This window comes from Corythoichthys intestinalis, chromosome 3 (assembly GCF_030265065.1).
Source record: "Corythoichthys intestinalis isolate RoL2023-P3 chromosome 3, ASM3026506v1, whole genome shotgun sequence".
In the NCBI taxonomy this organism is placed as follows: Eukaryota; Metazoa; Chordata; class Actinopteri; order Syngnathiformes; family Syngnathidae; genus Corythoichthys; species Corythoichthys intestinalis.
Window position 1 is genome coordinate 24833037 of NC_080397.1, and position 22661 is coordinate 24855697.

Sequence of the window (22661 nt, forward strand, 5' to 3'; positions counted from 1 at the left end):
AGGTCCTCGTCCACGAAAATTCGGCAGGAATCTATCTTGTGCTTGGAAAGGTGAGTTACGAAATTTTCAATTCTAAATCTTTTGTTATTGCTAACATCCACTGTCAAGTCTAATGTATTTCATGTCGTTTGTCAATGGAGTTAGGGCTTTTAATGTTTATATGGTTTAGCGATTGCACTCTCACTACATACATACGTGTATGTTGTCGGCGATTAGCCTAGCAATGATCTTAATTGTGGTTGTCAGCCCACAACCCTCTAAATATATATTAAATGCATCTTACCAGATATAAAATGACTACTACATAATCTGTGGTAATCGTTTGGAGCCCAGTTTTCTCGTCGAATTGCAGCAGCCCATCTCTCTCTCTTCTCTCCGGGTCTCTCGGAATCCGGTAGAACTTCAAGTCTCTCCGTCTAGCTTCTCTGTTATTGCAACCGACCGCCACACACGCCTTCACCATTTTGATTATTAATGTTAACGAGCAGAAAAACACGTCGTAAATAGGAGGAATGTACGTAGCCGTAACAGGGAAACATGATGTGTTGACGGACAATTGGGCGGCACCAGTCAGGAGGAAGGAGTTGTGACGTCACGTGGGTAGGGTCTATACCAAAAGTTCATTTCAATACTTTGTTATGTACCCTTTGTTGGCAATAGCGGAGGCCAAACGTTTTCTGTAACTCTTCACAAGCTTTTCAGACACTGATGCTGGTATTTTGACCCATTCCTCCATGCAGATCTCCTCTAGAGCAGTGATGTTTTGGGGTTGTTGTTGGGCAACACGGACTTTCAACTCCCTCCTCACCCCGTAGTGTCAAAATGATAACAAGAACGGGGAGCAAAAATCCCAGAACCACACGGGGGGGGCTAGTGAATGACCTACAGAGAGCTGGGACCACAGTAACAAAGGCTCCTATCAGTAACACAACGCGCCGCCAGGGACTCAAATCCTGCACTGCCAGACGTGTCCCCCTGCTGAAGAAAGTACACGTCCAGGCCCGTCTGCAGTTCGCTTGAGAGCATTTGGATGATCCAGAAGAGGACTGGGAGAAGGTGTTAGGGTCAGATGAAACCAAAACAGAACTTTTTGGGTTGAAACACAGGTTCTCTTGTTTGGAGGAAAAAGAATACTGAATTGCACCATACCCACTGTGAAGCATGGGGGTGGAAACATCATGCTTTGGGGCTGTTTTTCTGCAAAGGGACCTGGATGACTGATCTGTGTAAAGGAAAGAATGGATGGGGCCATGTATCGAGAGCTTTTGAGTGAAAATCTCCTTCAATCAGCAAGGGCATTGAAGATGAGATGTGGCTGGGTCTTTCAGCATGACAATGATCCCAAACACACAGCCAGGGCAACAAAGGAGTGGCTTCGTAAGAAGCATTTCAAGGTCCTGGAGTGGCCTAGCCAGTCTCCAGGTCTCAACCCCATAGAAAATCTGCAGCGGGAGTTGAAAGTCCGTGTTTCCCAACGACATCCCCAAAACATCTCTGCTCCAGAGGAGATCTGCATGGAGGAATGGGCCAAAATACCAGCAACAGTGTGTGAAAAGCTTGTGAAGAGTTACAGAAAACGTTTGGCCACCGTTAATGCCAACAAGGGTACAAAGTATAGAGATGAACTTTTGGTATTGACCAAATACTTATTTTCCACCATGATTTGCAAATAAATTATTTAAAAATCAAACAATGTGATTTTCAGTTTTTTTTTTTCCCACATTCTGTCTCTCATGGTTGAGGTTTACCCATGTTGACAATTACAGGCCTCTCTAATATTTTCAAGTGGGAGAACTTGCACAATTAGTGGTTGACTGAATACTTATTTGCCCCACTGTATGTTACTGTATACACAGCGTTTTGTCCACCTTGTTTTTAGCTCCCTGGCTAATACAGTATGCCTCGCCTATGCCGGGTTTCTTTCTACTCAAGTCTCTACAAGTTAATTTTTTGCCAGTGTTGTTCCTGCGCTTGTTGACACAGTTGGAAAAGCAAACATGTGGCGAGAGCGAGGACGTCGGCGAAGAGGTTAGCCCCACTTATGAAGGGGCACATTAACGACAACGGATGTGTCGGTGAAACTTTCGGGGTTTGGAGATGGGGAGCTGGAGCCGCTGGACTTGTGGACTGCTTGTCCGATCGGGAGTCTGCTGGGAGGCGGGGGACTTTGACGGTACCGGAACACAGGTCGGGCTCACTTTTGGAAACTCGGGGAGACGTCCACTTGCTAGTTTACAAGAAACAATGGGGGTACACATTTCATTGTTAGATGTCACGCAGGTGAAAAAACAAGTTACTCGTTACACAGCACAAGGAGAGCAAAAGGGTGGTGGTGTGCGTGGGTTCTCTGAAGTCCTATTGATCTTTTTCAGTTTGTTTTTCATAATCTCACTTGGTACACAAACATGTTGTGGTTAAAGGGAACTCAGAGTAAAATGACATGTTGGTTTTTATTATTAGTACCTCATCTATTATATACAACCCTTGAAAATAACTTGCAGTTTAATATATAATTAAAAATGTTATTTCTAAGTCACCGTTGCTGTTTGAGCCGCAGTCTGGTGGCATAAAACGGTGTTGCAATGGCTGTAGCAACAGTTTATATTGCCTTGAGATACAAGGTGAATACCTTCCATGACCTTGCTTGCAAAGAAAAAAAACTAAATGGAAAATAAATGGAATCTGTACCAACCTTCCCACATACAGAAAACATGTTTATGATGTAATTTTTAATGAGTTAAATAGCGCTTGATAATCCTGTTATGTACTTTTTGAAAGCATATTGGAATTATAGAAAATGCAAGGCATGTAACTCCAAGAATAAAGTTGTGTTCTTTTGAGAATAAAACCTGAATTTTTGTAAAGTTTATAACATTTTTTCTTCAAACAAATTAGACTTAAGTCTTTGTTACATGTGGACTTTCCTTCAATTATAGGCAACTTTATATGGATAAAATGAAACTTGATTCTGGTGAAATCGTTTTTAATCGCAAATATATAATTATTTTCTTTTTCATTTTTTCTCATTAAATTAAAATTATAAAACAAAAGGACCATATAAAATTTGGACTTCCATTTTTAGAAAAAAAACTTATTTTTAAACTTTTTTTTTTTATGTCTAATTATTTGTTTTCTCCGTACTACTTCATCCAGATACATGTAAAAATTTCATTTATGTGAAAGCAGAATTTGTTGTGTATTACACCTTCCATATGTGGTTAAGAGGTGAGAGTCTTCTATAAGTATTGGATTAGTTTTAGGCATCTTATACTGGGTACTATGTACTGCTTTTGTACTTAGCAGTCGGTGGTTGGTCATTTTCTGATCTCTGGTCATCTTAATGTTTTTTTGTTGTTGTTGTACTTCCTCCTGTGTTGTCTTTTCTTTACCTATCTATGCAGTTCCAGATGTTTTCCCCGATTTTCTTAAGCACTTAAACGCATCTTGATTGTCCAGATGTTGTGGGAAGAAATACGATAAATTGCTGCCCCCCCCCCCCCCCCCCCACACACACACACACAAATGTTTTTGAACAATAACACAGTGGCCACTTGGGGGCAGTGTTGCACAAAATTACAGTCATAAAGTGCTGCGTGTGTGTTAGCGGACGCTGCCATAGTGAACCCCAACAACAAAAACAGCTACCTTTTCCCTAGGCACTACAGAACGCTGCTGCCTTCAAGGATACTCTGGAAACTTGTGCTTTGTACTATTTGCTGGCGTTCGTGTGTCACGTCGCGCCCATTGTTGAAACTGGTTGGTGTGTAACTTAAAAAAAAAAAAGTGTGTGAATTGATTAAAATGACTTTTAGAGTTGAAATACCACTAGTCACAAATTTGTCCAGGCAAACTACATTACTATTTGCCTTTCTTTTTTTACATTCACTTGTTTGACATGATAATGCCTAATGCAGCTTTTATTTCGGAATATTGTCTAAAAATGACACATTCATGCTCAATTTATCAATGAAACCTGATCAACGCCAGTCAAAATCTGGTTGTACAATTTAGAATAAATTCACCGGTTTTCAATAACTCTGTTTGACTAATTTAAACCAGGTATCGTTAAACCTGATCCAACAAAATTTGTATAATTTACTTCATATGTTACTTCATTTGCACCTCCCAGTCAAAATGGATCTTTTGCTGTCAGTGGCACTGAAAGATGAACATTCAAAGTCAGTCCTCCCAGTTTAAATGAATTGGATGTCTATTGTTGTCAATGGTGGGCAACGAGTTAATTTTGGGTCACTTCCTTGTTAATTTTAGGGTACAAATCACGTCCTTTTGATATTGGGTGACTTCCTACACATTCCAGGACATTCCAGTGTCACTTTCTGTACATATTGGATGATTTCCTGTTGATTTTAGGACACATCTGGGTCACTTACTGTAAAATTGTCGGCTTTTTCAGGCCATCTTCTCTTGATATGGATCTTTTTTTTTTCCATTGAAAATGATCGGGGCCACTGGAATTGAATGAGGATGTTTTTGTAAAAAAAAAAAAAAAATTAGGGGTGGAACACTTCGTTTATCGCAATAGCTCTACAATTAAGTGCGCCTTCATTTTTTGAAATTTTTTTTATGTATAAATGATCTGAACTGGATTTTTTAAAAATGTAGGAAATTTCAACGCATTCGCAATTTCCAATTGTCTTTTATCCTTTGATGTTGGGTCACGTGATTTAAAAAAAAATCTAACTGTCGAAGTAGGAACGGAGTGCGTGTGCTGTGCGGCGCGCCGTGAAAAAAAGAGGACAGGGGAAAAATATGAATATTATATCTGAAGAGCTTATCTTTGCAAAGCCTCCCCACAAATACTACAAACAAGAGTTGTTGTTACCTGATGTTCAGCATAATAGGCATTAATTTTTAATATTTCCGTTGGTCACGAAGGCATCGCACCACTGTGGGCGGGGTTTAGTAAACCCCATTTTCTGAGTCACGAAACGCATCATTACCACCGCAACCCGTTATCTTGGGAGGATACCGTCCGCTTGTCGGGAGCTCCATGCGAACATCACCGAGCAAACAAAGCCGCTGAAATGTCACTTTTTCCGCGGTGACGGCAGACCCCTCTGTATCGGTGTGGGGGCTCCCATGGTTGTCTTCGGCGGCGGCCTCAAGCTTGGGCCGGCCGAGATGTTCGAGTCGTCGTGGCGGACGCGGAACGTGTGGGACGAAGTGAGGCTAGAGATGTCCGACGACCGCGGTGCGGTAGTGCTGCACAGCTTTACGCAGCTGGATCCGGATCTGCCTCTACCGGAGGTGAGGGCCGTTGCTGAGTTTTAAGTTTATGGGTGGTGCCTTTCCATGGTGGTGGGCTGCTACGTCTCTGATATTGTGAGTCTACCCCCAAATGGTTACTTTATTAAGAACACATTGTAACGATGAGCGAGTAGATCCTTTCAAACAAAACTGCTCCAACGTCAACACGCAAAAAGTATTTCATACTGTTCTAAACAATGATAATTATTGTAAATGCCTTTCTGAGCCACTGCATCGAGCGTAAAAAGAAATGTAACCATAGCACGACAATATATTGAAGCAAATTCTTAGATTTAAAATGAATATATTTTAATATTAAACAGACTCGGAGTCTACAGTACAGTAGTGTTAAAAAAAAAAAAAGCTAAACGTAAGATGCCAACCCCGCAAGTCTAGATTACTACCAGAAACATTGCTGCCACACCGGAAAAACAAAATTTAATATCCCGTTATAACGTGATCCTGTTTTAAAATGTGATAAGTTGGCCTTTAGACATTACTTAGCGTTCAAACTAAGCTGCTCTTCTATAATACTGTAAAAGTATTTCAGAATAATGAATAAGAAACACATGCCTGGATAATGCTAGTGACCTGTTGTTTGTTTACACAATAAATTTGGGACAAAGAATTAAATAAATGCATCAAAACTAATTGTAATTAGTATACCAACCTTAACTTCAATTTACTCACCATTAAGCAGTGTGACTGATGATGACTTGTCTTTCTTCCGCCCAATGTTGCCCTAAATATTTTGCTTGATTTTGTGCAACGTGCACACGTAGTTGCTCAGTTTAAGTCAATGGTCTCCATTGGCAGCCATAGATGACTAATTCCACTTCATCAAATTGCACTGAATGAGTGAAGACAATGAATCTGGTCCTGAGGGATTCAGTAGCATCTTGTCCGAGGCTACGTCTACACTAGGACGGATAATGGCCTAAAACGTGTAATTAGTTGGACTATACGGCATGTCGGCTACACTAGTATGCTTATTATTCAGATTAGTTGTTAGGCGGATAATGTAGGCGGGTAATATTAAAAGCTGAATAATATGGAGTCTGGACTGCTGTCTCCGTACAACAATCGGATACTAAGGAAGTGACGTCATGCCGTTGCCATTTTTAATGTGGCATGACGGCATCATTAACAATGAGGCGGACGGTCACGACGTGGCATTCCTGCCCCTCTTTTATTTTCCACACATTTTTTTTTTAGCCTTTGAACTACGTCGCAATAATATGCTTTAATTCAGTGCCCATTTGTGGTCCTCCCATCGCGGAGATGAAAGTTTTTTACAGAGCTTGCCTTCCGCGTTGTCTGCGATAAGCCAGCTGCGGGGCTCAATGCCTCACCGAACATTAGTATATAAAAATGCGTAGAGGAAAAGTAAACCCCGAAAAGTGACTTGCGTGGTACCCCCAGTCAAAGAGGCGCGCGATCAGTTTTTTTCCATGACATTTCTGCCTGTCAAAACTGTCGCCATCAGGATCGCCACTGTTATGCACGAGCACTCCTGGTTGTGGCTTCCAGGAAATATACGCAGCGTGACACCATATGTTCTATTTGTTATTTTTCAAGTGGTGAGAGCACAACTAAAAGTAACATCCCAAGTATCAATGTCAGGCTTATTTCAATCACAACTCGGCGCCTGCTCCTAAAAGCCGAGCGAGCTCTCCCTTCACTCTCGCTCCTGCGTGATGCGTTCAGTTGCGTTTACGAAAAAAAACAGTGATCACAAAATAATGACAATCTAGAAGGTGTAGTAATTTCGATTGCCGGCGAGTAATTTTCCGTCGGCGAGTAATGAGTTTCCGATTCAGAGGTAAACCGCGCGGGCAATGACGTAACTTATGAGGCCGCTCCTTTCTACGCATGCGTAGTTTGCGTAAATGCAGGCGTACCTTGCAGAACCGACAGGGCCTGAAACACACCTTAAATGTAAGTGTGGACAGGTATAAAAAATAGTCGGCAAAATACCCTGGAGAAAATTATCTGTCCTAGTGTAGACATAGCCAGAATTTCTGCAAAATTTTAAAAGCCATACAGTGGGTTCACCGTTTCTAAAATCGCCTGTTGTGATGATTATGATGTACTGACGGCCACAGTTTAGTCCATTCACATACAAACTAAAATGTAAACCAGTCATGAGCACGCTCAATAAAAAAGCACATATCTCTGGCCATTAATATTCATGCTTTTAAAAACCGGCTTGCCCTTTCACGTGTGTACGTAATTCAAATGTGTGTCTGTCCATTCACATGCAAGTGTGTTAGGAATGTACCGAAAGCAAAATTCTTGGCCGAAACAAAAAACTGAATATTGGAAAGACTTGGCCGAAAAATACACATGTATACAAATTTTTAATTCATTTAAAAAATGTTTTTTATTTCATTATTTTCCGATTAATACTCTTTGCCTTGGCATTAGTTGACCCCAGAGGCTTGAAATTTAGTTTGAAAGCTGCCGATTCTGAAACCCCGTGGGAGGGTGCGTTCTCGGCGGCAGTGAGCATTTTGTGGCAAACTCTGAAAGCGTAGGTGCTGGCGTTGTCATAGCATTGTGGATGGTGATACATGTCCTGTCTGATGAAACCTTGATGAATGCGCTTTCTTAGAAGTAGTCTTGTCATAAATGTATTGTACTAAACCACACCAACACATGGCGGAAAACACTCATGCGGCTTGAAGTTACGCTCTGAGACCCCCAATTTGGCCAAATTTCAAAATTGTCCGAAATGCATTTGTGATACATCATTGAAAAGCTTAAAATCTCTTTTTGATGGAAGAAAAATTTTGAACAGGAGGGCAATTTTGACACCTGAAAAGTAGGTCAAATCAGGTGTGTTAAAAATAGACATATTTGAGACTTGAAAATTTAAGTTTCTCATTAAAAAAAAAGGTTTTGGACACCCATCCTGGTACATAATAAATAAACACTTCAAGTAACGTGTTTTAAAAGAAACTGTATTTTATACATTTCTTTCCCCACCCCTTGTCATTTCACAGTTGTTGGGTGAAAGGACACATCGACTTGTATTTAAAAGAGCCATGCTTCTTGGAGAGATGTCCTTGGCGTTTTTTTCCAGAGTGCACAGCTGTTCTGAGGGCCTGGGAGAGAAAGCCAGTCGCTCCATCACTCTCCCCTTTGCCATAGTCATAGCCATCGAAGCAACTTTGAGCTTTGTGGGGCAGCATTGTCAAGTCATGAAAAATGGATTTATTCTGTTGAATGGAAGCAATAGAAATGAGGAATAACAACATAAACAAAAAAAAGACCCTTTATAACATACTTATGAAATGTGATAAACAAAACCTACCAGTAGCATCACTCCACATCTTTTCCCTGGTGCTTGGCCTGGTGCTGGGGGTTTCAGAAATCGGGATAGCGTAACATTATCCAAACACAGAACCACTTGGAATTAATGTGATTTTTTTTTTTTTTTAATCTGATCATTATTTTCACTGGACCCAGTGGTTGGAACATTCTGGTGGCCCTGACGGTTTTTGAAGTATGTCCGGGCCATTTATATTGTCGACCTCTGCATTCACATGAACACATGATGTCCTGCCTATCCAATAGGAGTGGGAACCTCTAGGTACCTCACGATACGATACAATTTGCGATACATAGCTCACAATAAGGCGATATGGCGATACAACGATTACCGATATATTGGTCAGGGAATCATTCTAGGATATTGTACAAACAACTAATAAACAGAAAAAAAAGCTGTTGTGAATTGGAATGAGTATCACAAGTAGACGTCAAATCCATTTGAACTGGGAGGGTGGCAGCGAATGAACATTCGTTTATTCGTTGCCATCCCTCCCACTTCAAACGGATTGAACATCTATGGCCGTCAGTGGCAGCTAGTGCTAGCAATGAGGTAATTTTGGGCAATTTAATTCAATTCCTTTAAGGTCATTTACCTGTTGATTTTCAGTTACTTCCAGTTGATTTGGGGGTATTTTATGGATCACTTCCTGTTCTGTAACTCAAAATAAACAGGAAGTGACCTGGGAATCACCCAAATGAATAGGCAGTGACTCAAACTCAACAGGAAATGACCTGTAAATACCCTAAAATGAACAGCAAGTGACCTGTAAATGCCCTGAAAATCGGACAGAATGACTGAATGCTCTGATTTTGAAAGAACGAATGTTCCCAGTCGAAATGGATTGGGAGTCGAGCATCATCAATGCAGCCTTAGAGTTAACTGAGAGACTATTATGGTGGAAGATTTTGGTAGCAACTTGTTGGTTCCTTTTTTTTTTTAGACATTGACACCTTTTTAAAACTGTATCTTGATTCTTGGCAGGAGCATATCGATAACCTGTTGGGATACGAAGTATCACAATATATCACCATTTCGATATTTTGTCACACCCCTACTATCCAACCACATAAATATGTAATGTCTTTTCATTCTCATATCAAGTGATCATCTTCACTCTGGTTGACCTCATCACCTTTATTAATCCCGCCCGGTCCTGACACACACAGAATATTACGTAAGCGTTAAGCCGGTGAGGTGGAGGGTTTTCCTCTTCCCTGGTCGCCATTCTTTTTTTCTTGGCGTCCCAGGGGACCGTCATATGACACTAAGTGGGAGGAGTTGCACTGATGGTGGGGGGATGGGAAGATCACATGACCCACCAGACATATTACTGGTCCTTACACTAAAAGCAAAAAGCATGTATTCAGCTTTTAGTTACACAATTAAAATAGGTCTCTGTCATTCAAATTCTCACATCAGCATTTTTGTCTGACCATCCACCTACACTGTGTATTATAAGAAAAAAGGTGTCACTTTTTTAGATGAATTTCATAGGAAATTGAGTCCTGCAAAAATGACTATAATGAGAATCATATGTGAAAATGTTTTATTTTTACCCCACAAAACAAATTTAGCTAAATTAAATTAAACACTTTCAAAACAAACCATAACAACACCACTCTTAATTAAACGAATCACCAAAGCAGCAAAATTTAATCTGAAGTTTTTTTCCTAATCGGATTATTCGATTTAATTGAATAATCGTTGCAGCATTAAAATCTAGCAAAGTTGGCACATCAGATAGATACCTCTGTTCCGTCTGGAGGAGAATTACAAGTTGCCTTTGACTTTTTCCCCCATGTCGGTGCCTTTTTACGCAATCATGACCCTTTCACTTCAGAGCTCGACGCAGGAGATTGGCGAGGAGGTAGAAGATGACGCCATCTTCACAATCACGCTGCGTAAAGTGCAACTGCACCACTCGTCCAGCAAAGGGCAGCGTTGGCTGGGCGTGGAGACGGATGCCGCCCTCAGCCTGTACGAGACGTGTAAGGTGCGCACCATCAAGGCAGGGACCCTGGAGAGGCTGGTGGAGTATATGGTCACAGCCTTCAAGGGCAAAGACTCCACCTACGTCACCATCTTCCTCTGCACTTACCGATCCTTCGCCACAGCCAAGCAGGTGCTTGACCTGCTGCTAAACAGGTGATGATGCAAACACTTACATTGTCTTCAAATCCTCATTTCTTAACTCTAGTCCTTGTGTTAAGTGCCAGTTTCAAACAGTAATCATGTGTTGGAACCTTCCCATGAACTTTTTGAAGCCCTAACGTTGGTTTGAAACCTCAATTTTAAACCCTAACACTTAGTAGAAAACCTGATTTGAGACCTTAGAGGTATTACACAAAAGAAGGATAAATACATAAAGGATAATCTGATAGCCGCGGCTTGATTAAGCCTGATCTGTTCTATCTTGGATGAATTGTTTTGTTGTGCCAGGATGAAGAGACGCAGTTAATTAAAGACAGGTGTAGAAATTTAGGATAAACATGCGGGCACAGCCTTCTCAACAAGTCCACTAAATCGATCACAAAATCACCGCTGGAACAATTGACATCGCTTGCACGTATTCATTTACTCCTATGGAGCAAGACCTGCCTCTTCAACAAAATTAGGACTAAAAGCCAGTATTGGCCAAAAAGCAAGCACAAGTGCTGCTAAAATGAAAAGGACAAAAAGAAATCCTGACATACGATACGGACTGTTTTAATGCGGAAGTAGCCCAAACATGTACCGTAAAATAATAAAATGTACTCCATAGGAACTGTAATTAAAGTTAAAGGAGGCGGGGCTACTTTAGCAATCTTTATTAATACTCAACATAACTTGGCTGAAACCAAATGAATGAATTGAAAGATTGTTGAAGTTAAAATACCCCTAAATTTGGTGTTGAACATATAGTTGAAATCCAAACGCACCCAGATTTATTTATTTATTTATAAACTTACACCACTAATATTTTATAGAAAACCTAATATCAAAGCTCTAACAATCACTTTAATCACAATTTGAAACTCTTGAGAATTTAACACTGGCCTCTAATTGCTGCCCTTCTTTGAAACCTCAATGCTTCAATCCCTCAATCCCCTTTCAAAGTCTTATAATTTTTTTTGCTTAAAACCCTTCTCAAGACTTTTTTTTGCCGTTTTCCGTGTATTAAAATGTGACTTGTATTCCCTGTCAGGTATGCAAGGCTCCAGAATGTCCCGGCAGCAACTGCGCATCGTGTCTGCCCAGATGACAGCACTGAGCTCAGAAAGTGAGATGACTTGTTGTTTTTAACTCATTCACTACCGAAGATATATTCAAATGTTTTTTTGGAACACTAACATTCGTTACGTAAAGACGTATTTGTTGACACCATGTAATTTAAGATCAATATAATTTTCTCTTAACATTATATTGTCTAAGTTTACTTTTGACATGTCATAGATGTTCTATTCTGAATAGAATACAGTGGTACCTCTACTTACGACATTAAGTAATCTCAAAACATGAAAATTTCGTAAATAGAGACAGGTTTTACATATCATATCATGACATTAAGTTATTATACACAATTTGTACTATGGAATCTGGTTTGTACATTCAAGAGATGCTAACAGGTTAGCGTGTGTGTCGCGTAGCACGGTGTCATCCATCTTGGGTGCATGGCTGGACCAGTATTCAGAGGACTTCTGGACTCCTCCGGGCTACGACTGCCTTCACCAGCTTTTGTCTTACCTTCATCTTCATTTCCCCGGTTCTGACCTGGAACGTCGCGCCCGCAACCTGTTGGCGCATTTTCACAGGCGGCAGCAATGTGAACCTGAAACAGACGGTAGGAAAATGGGAACGCCGAAAGGGGTGGGGTGGGTGTTTACCGGTGGTGGGTAGTAACGCGTTACGCCTACTCTGTTACATATACTTGAGTAACTTTTTGAGAAAAATGTAAGTCTAAGACTAGTTTTACCACACTGTACTTACTTGAGTAGATTTCGCTTTTCTTTCTTGACTACTCTGGGCCAAGCTAGAGTCATTACATTTTTCCTCTTTATTCCACATATTAGATTTGACTTCATTTTTGCCAGAGATGCCCACAGTGGCTCTAACAGGTTCACCAATGAAAAGTTGCATAAATTATCACATGACTCTATGATACCAACCAGAAGTAGCAATACAGTCATATGACCACACACAAGTTTGCTGTCGGAAGTGCAAAGCTCACGGCGGCCTGTTCAATCACATGGCATCTTTAAAGTGCCGTAAGAAATAAACTATTTCTCATTAAGCCATTATTACTCAAAAATACGGATTTCAAGCTCTATGACAGTTTTTATTTGGCACCAATAGACAAAAAAAAAAACAGATATGATGGTTTAAATTTTATGGTAGGAAAAATATTTTTCCACTAGAGGGCACTCAAGCTCTTTGGACAGGTGATGTTTCACTCTGGTAAATTTTTCTAGTTGGAATTTGATTATTTTTATGCAACTTTTTTTTGGCTTAATAAGGTTATGTGATGTTATAGTACAGTATAATAATAAGAGTTCATACAGATGACGTGCTGAGAAAAAAATATACCATTGGTATTAAAAAAAATATAAAAAAAATCTGACATTTTAAGCAGTCAGGGTGCTTTCACACTAGCACTGTTTGGTCCATTTTAAACGGACCTGAGTTCTATTTCTTAGATAGTCCGCTTTGTTTCGTAAATGTGAACGCGCATCTGAACTGTAGTTCGGACCAAACAAACGAAATCTGGTCTGCTTGGAGCGCACCCTGCTTTGTTGTGAATGCAACCAGAGCACGGTGCGCTTTTGCTACTTTATGTGCAGCGTCACAGCCTGGAGCTGTGATGCTCTAGGCTGTGATGCTACACGCAGGGCATCCTTGGAAGCGGAAGTACAGCACGCACGCTATTCAAAATAAACAATTGCAAGATGACATACGATTAACCATGGCCAATTGTTGTTGTGCTGCGTTAAGCAGTTGCATTTGATACACAGAATCGGGTTCTAATGTGGCGGTTTTGGTTTGCATGCTGTTCCTTAATGGACCGCGTGAGAGGGACAGTGGTCGAGACAGGCGGAACCTCTCGGGGTGGCGGTTTTGTGTGTCTCGCACTCCTGGAAATGGCAACAATTTGACAGTCCAAAAAGTCACGAAAATCAGAGCGATGGGGCGCCTGTGTGACTTGGGGTACCACTTGGTTACCTTTCGTGGTTTAATTTTCCCATATGCATTTTTTTTTTTTTTTTTTTTAAATACTCCAGTTCACTTGGCATAGATTCGGGAGGGAGAAATTCCACTGCTTGCCGAGCGGCGACCTAATTTATGCTACATTACGTGGAGCATCACAGCGTCTTACTGTGACACTGCACGCTCACTCCCAATCAGGCGAATCAACGAGTGTGCCTTTAGTCCACGAGATGGTACTTGGAAAGTTCGGTTGGTGCAGTGTGAATGCTGAACCTTTTTAACAAGTCATTTGCAAGTGTTGTTGCAAGGTTGCTCTCCAACAGGACCCAGGTCCTCTTAGTCTAATATGAAAGCGCCCTCAATGTTACCCATTACTTGAGTATTCTTTTCACTACATACTTTTCAATTGTACTTGAGTAATTGTTTGGTATGACTACGTTTACGAGGATAATATTATTTTGAAGTAAACGTTACTCTGACTTGAGTAAAATCTGGCTCCTCTAACCACCTCTGGTGTTAATGCAGGTGATAGAAATGCTTGTCTTGTAACTAAATGTTGTTGTTTCATGGGTGTGGAGGCTTCATGATATTGAAACTTAAACAAGCATAGAGAAACTCCTCTCAATAGAAATCCTAACATGAGCTTTAACACTTGCCTCAAATGTGACTTCATCTTGTGTTGTTAGGCGAACACTTGGGCTGCCCTTTCGCCACGCAGGAGGAGAGCGGCTTTGAGGATGAGCTGCCCACCTTCAGCTTTCTGTCCTTCGACCCTATCATGGTGGCCGAACAGTTCACACTAATGGACGCGGTGAGTGTGATAGCATAATGAAGAAGAATAACTATATGAATTTTCTTTTTTTTTTTGTTTTTTTGTATGGAGTTGGGAAGGTTGTAAAAAGGTTGAAATCTTCTAAAAATTAAGTGAATTAACTTCTAAATAAAACCGTTTAAATGAGAAATGTGTTTTCAAGGATTTAAAAATTAAGTCTTGAAAGAATAAATCTTATTTCTCAAGCGCTAAATCTCCAAAATATAGTCCAATTTTAAAAGTAGTAATCTTTGAAAGAATATATATGCTAAAAAGTTGCAATATACTGTTAAAGAATATATATGCTAAAAAGTCGCAAAATACTGTTAAAGAATAGGCATATTTTTCAAGAAAGTGTGTTTTTTACCAATAACAAAAAAGTATTTTGTCAGAGTAAAAATTTGTAATCTACCAGGATGAAGACTGTTTTTTCATGAAGTAAAATAAAATCTTGACAAGAGCAAAGATGCATTTGTTGAGATTAAAAGTTACATTCTCACAACAAGTAAGTTATTATTTTACGAAAAACAAATTAAGACAAAGATGTATTAGGAAAAAAAGTTTAATCTTTATAAGACCAAAGATGTATTTTGTCGGGATAAAAAGTTGTATTATTTAAAGAATAAAGCCTTTTTTCAACCCTCTGGTGCATAGTGGTACTACAGTGGAAAGCAACGAAAAGTACCTTTCTGTTCAGTGCATTGGGTTCTATGGTTTAACTGCATAGCAACATCAAGAGTGCTTTCTGATGCCATTCTGTTTTGAGTTCAACGTAGTGATCAGTTGGTGTAAGTGCAAGTACTAAATCCAATATAGTTAACAATCTGCCACCCGTGTCGATTATGTTGAGTCCGCTGGATTGTATATGTCTGTAACTTCATGGAAAAAAAGTCATATTTTTGAAAAAGAAGAAATTGAACATTATTTTCATGTGCTAAGAAGAATAGAAACACATCAGAAAAACCAAGGATTTCATCATGCATAAGAGAGTTTAAAAAAAGAAAAACAGGTTTAAAATAACAATGACAATAAATTGTATGAAGAACAACAATGTACATGTTTTTTTCACCCGAAATACAGTCTGAATTACTGTAAGAACAGAGAAGTACAGTAAATTAGTTGGGATAAAACTTAAAGCAATCTACTAATATATTGTATGAGGGGTATTCAAAAAGTAATGCACCGAAACTTTATTATGTACAAACAAATTATAATAATAACATGTATTATGCATCAAGAGAAAGGTACAAGTATGAGGATTACATTTGTACTTCTCCACATAGTCTCCACCTCTCTCAAGAGCTACGGTCCACCTGTGAACGAGGGCATGTATACCAGTGTTGTTGAACTCAGCCGGTTGATCTCTAAGCCAATTCTTGACAGCAGTTTTCACTTCATCGTCATTGCCGTATCAGTTGCGGTGCCAAATCAGGAGAATATGGCGAATGTGGTATCACAGTCCATCCAAATGAAGTGATGACCTCCATGATCCTCATGCCTGTGTGAGGACGTGCATTGTCATGCTGGAGGAGCACATTTGCCATGTCCAAGTTGGGCCGAACACGTCGAATTCTTGCTTCGAGCTTCCTAAGAGTCTCAATGTATACCTCAGAGTTAATGGTTTCCCCCTTCGGCAAAAATTCCACAAGGATTTTCCAGCCGGTTGTGAATCCTCAGAGGGGTTTCTCCCTCTGCAACAAGGAATTCGATTACAGCTCTCTGTTTCTGACAAGCTTCAAGAGGGGCAGCCATTTTGGAAGCTAGTTTAAGCTTAAAAAATCCGAAAATAAGAAAAACACATATAACAATCGCAAAAAGGTGTGTCCTATCATGTTTGTGCCAAATATAAACAAGATTGGTAAAATCCTGTACGAGCAATGCACTTGAGTGCATTACTTTTTGAATGCCCCTCGTAGTTAGAGGTGGAAAAAAAAGGTCATGTTTTGACAAGTCAAAAGTTGTTGAGTTAAACGGGAGTGACACAAAGTGATTGAATTTCAGAAATGCAACTTTTATTATGCAATAGACATCTTAGTTCACTCAGAAAATAACATGTTCTTGAAAAAAAAATACTTTTATTCGCTTTATTCATGATGTTAGAATTATATGATGATACATCATAGCTTTGAATCTGCTATGTGGGAGAGCAGTCATTGGTTGAATATGTTTGTTTTGTTGCCCCATTGATGTACTGTGTGTGCATGCATGTGCAGGACCTGTTCAAGAAGGTGGTCCCATACCACTGCCTGGGGGGCATCTGGTCCCAGCGCGACAAGAAGGGCAAAGAGCACCTGGCGCCCACCATACGTGCCACAGTGGCCCAGTTCAACTCAGTCACCAACTGCGTTATTAGCACCAGCCTCAGCAACACTGCGCTTAAACACAACCAGAGGGCCAGACTCCTAGAGCGCTGGATCGACGTGGCTCGGGTCAGGACACCATCCGACACTAATAAACTCCTTTAAAGGGCTAACTCAGTCTTGCAACCTCTACTTTGAAGCAATAAGCCAGGGGTTCCCAAACTATTCCACATCTGGCCGTAGTGGATGCTGGATTTCTTTCCAACAAAACAGGACGACACCTTTGCACCAATCTGGTGTCGTACAAGTATAATCTGTTGATCGTAGTCAGGTGCTGCTTGTTTTAGTAGAAACCTTGTTGGTGAAACAGTCTATGCTTGATTGGTAGGAATAAAAACCAGGACATACAGCGGCCCCTGAGGACCAGTTTGGACACCCCTGCACTAAGCGTTCCCCAAAGCATTAACACTTGTTTGAAAATCCAAACCGGGTTTGAAAACATCACCTTCATTTGTAACCATAACTTCAAACTTTATCATTTTGAGAACACAGTGTACAGTAATCCCTCGTTTTTTGTGGGTAATGGGGGGTAGAACCCCCGCGAAAAGTGAAAAACCGTGACGTAGCGAGAGATTACTGCACTTCTCATTTAAAATCCTAATTTATATCCTTCAACTTTGTTTGAAACCCTAACCCTTGTTTGACTCCTTGAAACCTTAAGCCTTATTTGAAGTGTTTTGACAGTGTGATTTTTTTCAATGAACCTCTGATTTGCCTTCAGGAGTGTCGTATCCTGAAGAATTTCTCATCCCTGCGAGCCATCCTCTCTGCATTGCAGTGCAACGCCGTCCACCGCCTGAAACGAGCCTGGGAGGAAGTGTCTCGGTCTGTACATGACCCACATCCCCCCTTGCCTCTGAATAATGGTTCAGACTTTTAAACCCCTTGTTCATCCACAGGGAGAGTTTCCGCACCTTCCGCGAGCTTTCCGAGATCTTCTCAGACGACAACAACTATTCACTCAGCCGGGAGCTGCTAGTAAAGGTCAGCATCATACCCGTGCTCACATTTGTTAACAAAAATCTTATCACTCAGTTTGTGTATGATGGGGAAACCCCTCTGACGAGAATGTGACACGTCAGAGGACCCCTCTGACAGGCTTAGATAAGATCCTGAGTGTCAGGGAACCACTCTGTGGTGTCGCCTTGCTCTATCAGCCACCACCAGGCCACACTGGCCTCCCGATGCATTGTGGGCTATGACTGTTGCATTACTATGTATGATGCAGTACCTTATAGTAGGATGGCATGTGTAGAATAATTAAAAAAAACGTGCTTTTAAAACGTTTTACACCAATTATCACGGCAACATCAAGACCAAGGCTAAACTACACGGTGCCCCCAAAAAACTGACATCATTTTAAAATAAAAAAAAAATTTGGAAAATACAAAAGAAAGCTGAATGTAATTGTCAGTTTAGGGGTTGAACATCATAGGTTTTAGTCTTCCAACTTTAAAGGAACTTGTACACACCCTGTTCAGCAGTGTATAATGTATATTCAATTAAAATTTTAAAGCTTAAAAGTTAAATGAAAATGGTATAAAAAATCTTGTTTGTACCTAAAAACAACTTGAAAGTGAACCCAATTTGATTTTATATTCAAAAAGCAGTAACTGTTCATAAAAAACAGGGAGTTATTGAATGTTCTAAAAGTTGTCTCGACCCCTCTTAATAATATCTGTGCTGACCATCATACATTCACACCTAAAACACAAGTGCCAATGTTGAAATCATTCAATGGTTTCTTCAAGGCACAGTTACAACAGTATCTAGAATGATAGTCCAATATAATGTGCAATTCATTGTACATCATGGTGTAGAATGATGATGGTGTGCATATGGTGCTTAGATAACCTCCCTGTATATGATGAATTACCGAACTTCTCTAAAGGGGAAAAAAACCCAGAGTTTAGATTGTATCATGCTTGATAAAAACATCAATCTGTTTGTCAGGAGGGAACGTCTAAGTTTGCCACTCTGGAGATGAATCCCAAACGAGCTCAGAGGAGACACCAGCAGCAGAGAGACCTGGTCAGTACACAGGAGCACCGCCTAGTGGTACACCTATAGACTCACACTTCAATACAAAATAATCGTGTGCGTTTAGGGAGTGATGCAGGGCACCATTCCGTACTTGGGGACTTTCCTTACAGACCTGGTCATGATGGACACGGCTATGAAGGACTACACAGAGGTCTGAAGTTCACGCATTCACGACATAAAACTGACATTGACAATCATCTTATGTCATTGTTTTTTTATTGATCACCATTTAGAAAACATTGTTGCTTTTGTCTTTTAGGGTGGTCTGATCAATTTTGAGAAGAGGCGAAAGGTAGGAAAGCTTATTGTGATTTTTATACAGTTTTAAGGTATTTACATGGGTTAATGTGTTTTTTGTTTTTATAAGGTGTTCTTTGTATTTTAACATGATATTGCCAATTTTTCATATGTTGTTGACTTGGATTTTTTTTCCCACGTGGTTTTAATATATAGATATTTTTCTAGGTATGATATGAAACTACACTATTCGCATTGACACATGACTTCGGCAGTATAATCCACAAATAGTTCAATCAAATCGACTTTTGTGGTGCCTATGAGAACAGCTCAGAAGTACAGGCTTTTACTCACTTCAAATGCCTAAACAAGTAATAGCAGTTATTTAAATCAAGGGTCATTCAAACTCACGATTTCAAAATGAAACTAAAATTACACCAAACTAAATAGCGTAACTAGCAATTAAGTGAGAGATTGAGCAGTGATGGCCAAATGTCGCTTCTTGAAGCAGTAGGTTCAAAGCTTCATGGTGGTTCTTTTTCTCTATGGCGCTATCAAGTATTCTTGAAGCCCAAGAGGCCAGTGTTGAGAAATCTGTGGCTATTTAAGAAAATCTGAATGTGCCTGTGTTACTATATGAACAAAATGCAACAAGTGCTATTAGGCTAATTTGCTATAGATTTTTATTTAGAAATAATAGCTTTTCCACACTGTTTTGCCTTTGAACAGTTTTTTTGGAAAGTATTTCAGTATCTCTAGATGAATTCTTTCACAGCCCGAAATCCACAAAATGTAAGATGACAGGCAATCGCTATTACAATTTGCAGCCACTTTATACTGTTTTTATGAGGTATTCATTTGGTCATGATATTTTATACCTTGTTGATGTGTTTGTAATGCTTTTGTATGGTGTTGATGTATGTTGTTGTTTTTTAATTTTTAATTTTGAAGTTGTTTTTCTAATTTGTTTTTTCCCCTCTGTTCAGGAGTTTGAGGTGATCGCACAGATCAAACTGCTGCAGTTGGCATCCAACAACTACAGTTTCACGCAGGACGCACACTTTCGCGAGTGGTTCACTTCCACGGAGAAGCTCAGCGAAGCCGAGAGGTGGTTCGCGTTGCATCCTAACAGCCATCAGAGTGTCGAGTGATCTAACTCCTCCATTTTCCCACAGCTACCAGCTGTCGTGCGACATCGAGCCGCTCTCCGAGTCGGCCAGCAATACGTTGCGAGCCAAGAAGAACGGAGGCATCATGAAACGATGGAGCGAGTGAGTTTGTGCACACACGGAGAGGCAAAAAGCCATTTGTTAATTAGAAAAACTGCACTTGTAGTTTGGGATGTCAAAGTTGGGATTTCAAAAGTGGATTGGAAGTGATTTGGAAGCATAATTTTGCATCTCTTTTGTGTCCAGCCGTCAGCTGGCAGAGGGCTCATCTGGTTGTGTGGCAACTGGAAGCGGCGGGGCCGTAGGTTCCCACTCAAAGTCCTTCGATCACGCCCACTTCCGACCATACCAAGGTGGCGGTGACAGTGGCGACGCCCTCAGCGTCACCTCTGTCAGCTCCAGCGGCTCCGACCTGGAGGACGTCAACACCAGCTTCTTGTCGGACTCGCCCGAGGGTCATGAGAGGAAGGTGAGCGCAAGGAAGGGTTCTAAAACCTTCTTTGGCTGTCAGTCATTATGATGGATGACGCAATAGTGTCATTGATGGCTTTAGTTAGTTTTATTTCTTTCATTAATTTGACCGATCACTATTGTTTCTGTTTGGGTTTAGACGTCGACGCCTACGGTGAAACTGTCTGTTTCGGCGCTGGGGAGAGAAGTGCCGGCTGCGGATGCAACATCGACGGTACCGTTCACTTTCATTTCCACCTTAAAAGATGACACCAACTCCACAGTAGAGTTGACCTTCACTTTCTCCCTCAAACATTTGACCTTTAATTTAATCTCCATGGCACCATTTGTGCTTGCTTACACCTTGAAAAAAAAAACTATTACACTAAAGTGGTACCTCAAGTCGCGAAAGCTTTGGTACATGGAAAATTAATTTTACAAAAAGTTTTTTGAAGCATCGTTCACTTCATTTTACGCAAGATTTCTAACATACAATAGTTAATACGTACTGTAATAGATTATTCCTGCCCGCAGAAATGTCATTTATGGACACTTGACCAATAAACCATGAACTCTACTACTAAATGGAATGCCAGCGAATATGTAATTCATAAGATTCAGGTCCTTCTTTAATAAATATTTTACTTTCACTTTTATTAATAACAAAATATAAAACGTAAAACGTGCAGTATTGAAACTTATATTGACCGATTTCTATTTCTTTGCAACATATTGGTGCGTTACAGTTCTGGGAGTGCACGTCGCTGTCATCTCTGGACACATCGGGCATGGGCTCCAGCTCTGGCTCGGCGTCGGGTTCCAGCACGGCGTCGTCCTCTTCAGTATCGTCATCTGCGGCGCTGTCACTGTCCCTGTCGGCGTCACGCTCGCACAAGCGTTCAGTGTCGGCCGTTTCAAATTACTCCACGCTGTCGCTGCCCCTCTACAACCAGCAGGTGGATGACTGCTGCATCATACGTGTCAGCCTTGATGTTGAGAACGGAAACATGTACAAGAGCATACTGGTAAATACAGACACATTTCATATCTATATTCCATATTTACATGCCATTTGTTATTTATGATGGCTAGTGTACTTATTTTGAAGACCACGTTTGCGCAGGTGACCAGTCAGGACAAGACGCCGGCCGTCATCCGCAAGGCGATGATTAAACACAATCTGGAACGGGAGAAGACAGAAGATTATGAGCTGGTCCAGAAAATCTCGGAGGATAAAGGTATTAACAATTATCCTTACAATTATCTTGACAAACCTTGCAACCAATGTTCCATCTAAGTTGCGTGTGTGTGCAATCCCGCACTGCTTGCACATACTCTGTGCATAAGAAAATATATGCAGCGCACAAAATAAAATTCAACAGAAACTTATTGTAGCGTCACTAGGATTATTGTCAGCGCAGCATTGATGTTTTGGCGCAATACTCCTATTGGTGCATTCAATAAGGCAACGCGACGCTCCTATTGGCAACCCTAAGAGGCAGGGATGTTGTGCGCAACAATATTTTCATCCTGATTGCAGTACCATTTTTGGCCACCAGTGTTACAAAATGCTCGTTTAAAGTGCCTGTGACACGAAAAAGCATGTTTATTTCATAATACACGCGGTATTTTATGCCCCTGAATGATATGGGCCGCTTGGATGTGTGTGGAAGCGATCGCTATTTTTATTTAGTTTTTTTAATCCCGCGCCATGAAAATGAGTGACTTCTGGCTTCGGTCTTGCATTGAGGAGGAGGGCGCTGTGACGTGTACGGTAGAAGACGTCCTCTTCACGCTACAGTGTA

General features: G+C 40.6%; 1 protein-coding gene across 4 annotated transcripts in view; it reads left to right on the plus strand.

Moving 5' to 3' along the window:
- LOC130913245 (ral guanine nucleotide dissociation stimulator-like) overlaps positions 1-22661 on the plus strand; it is a 41587-nt gene that overhangs the window by 11819 nt on the left and 7107 nt on the right. For 2 of the 4 annotated variants that reach the window (XM_057831704.1, XM_057831705.1), the window contains exons 2-17: positions 10446-10750; positions 11790-11864; positions 12232-12425; positions 14473-14597; positions 16811-17026; positions 17679-17782; positions 17857-17941; positions 18911-18988; positions 19065-19151; positions 19260-19292; positions 20224-20345; positions 20413-20508; positions 20653-20875; positions 21017-21091; positions 21603-21881; positions 21980-22094. In XM_057831704.1, coding sequence (XP_057687687.1) covers positions 10446-10750; positions 11790-11864; positions 12232-12425; positions 14473-14597; positions 16811-17026; positions 17679-17782; positions 17857-17941; positions 18911-18988; positions 19065-19151; positions 19260-19292; positions 20224-20345; positions 20413-20508; positions 20653-20875; positions 21017-21091; positions 21603-21881; positions 21980-22094 — 2212 coding nt within the window. Of the gene's footprint in view, positions 1-1803; positions 5269-10445; positions 10751-11789; positions 11865-12231; positions 12426-14472; positions 14598-16810; positions 17027-17678; positions 17783-17856; positions 17942-18910; positions 18989-19064; positions 19152-19259; positions 19293-20223; positions 20346-20412; positions 20509-20652; positions 20876-21016; positions 21092-21602; positions 21882-21979; positions 22095-22661 lie in introns of those variants that run through there. The other 2 variants (XM_057831702.1, XM_057831703.1) reach the window with 2 other exon arrangements.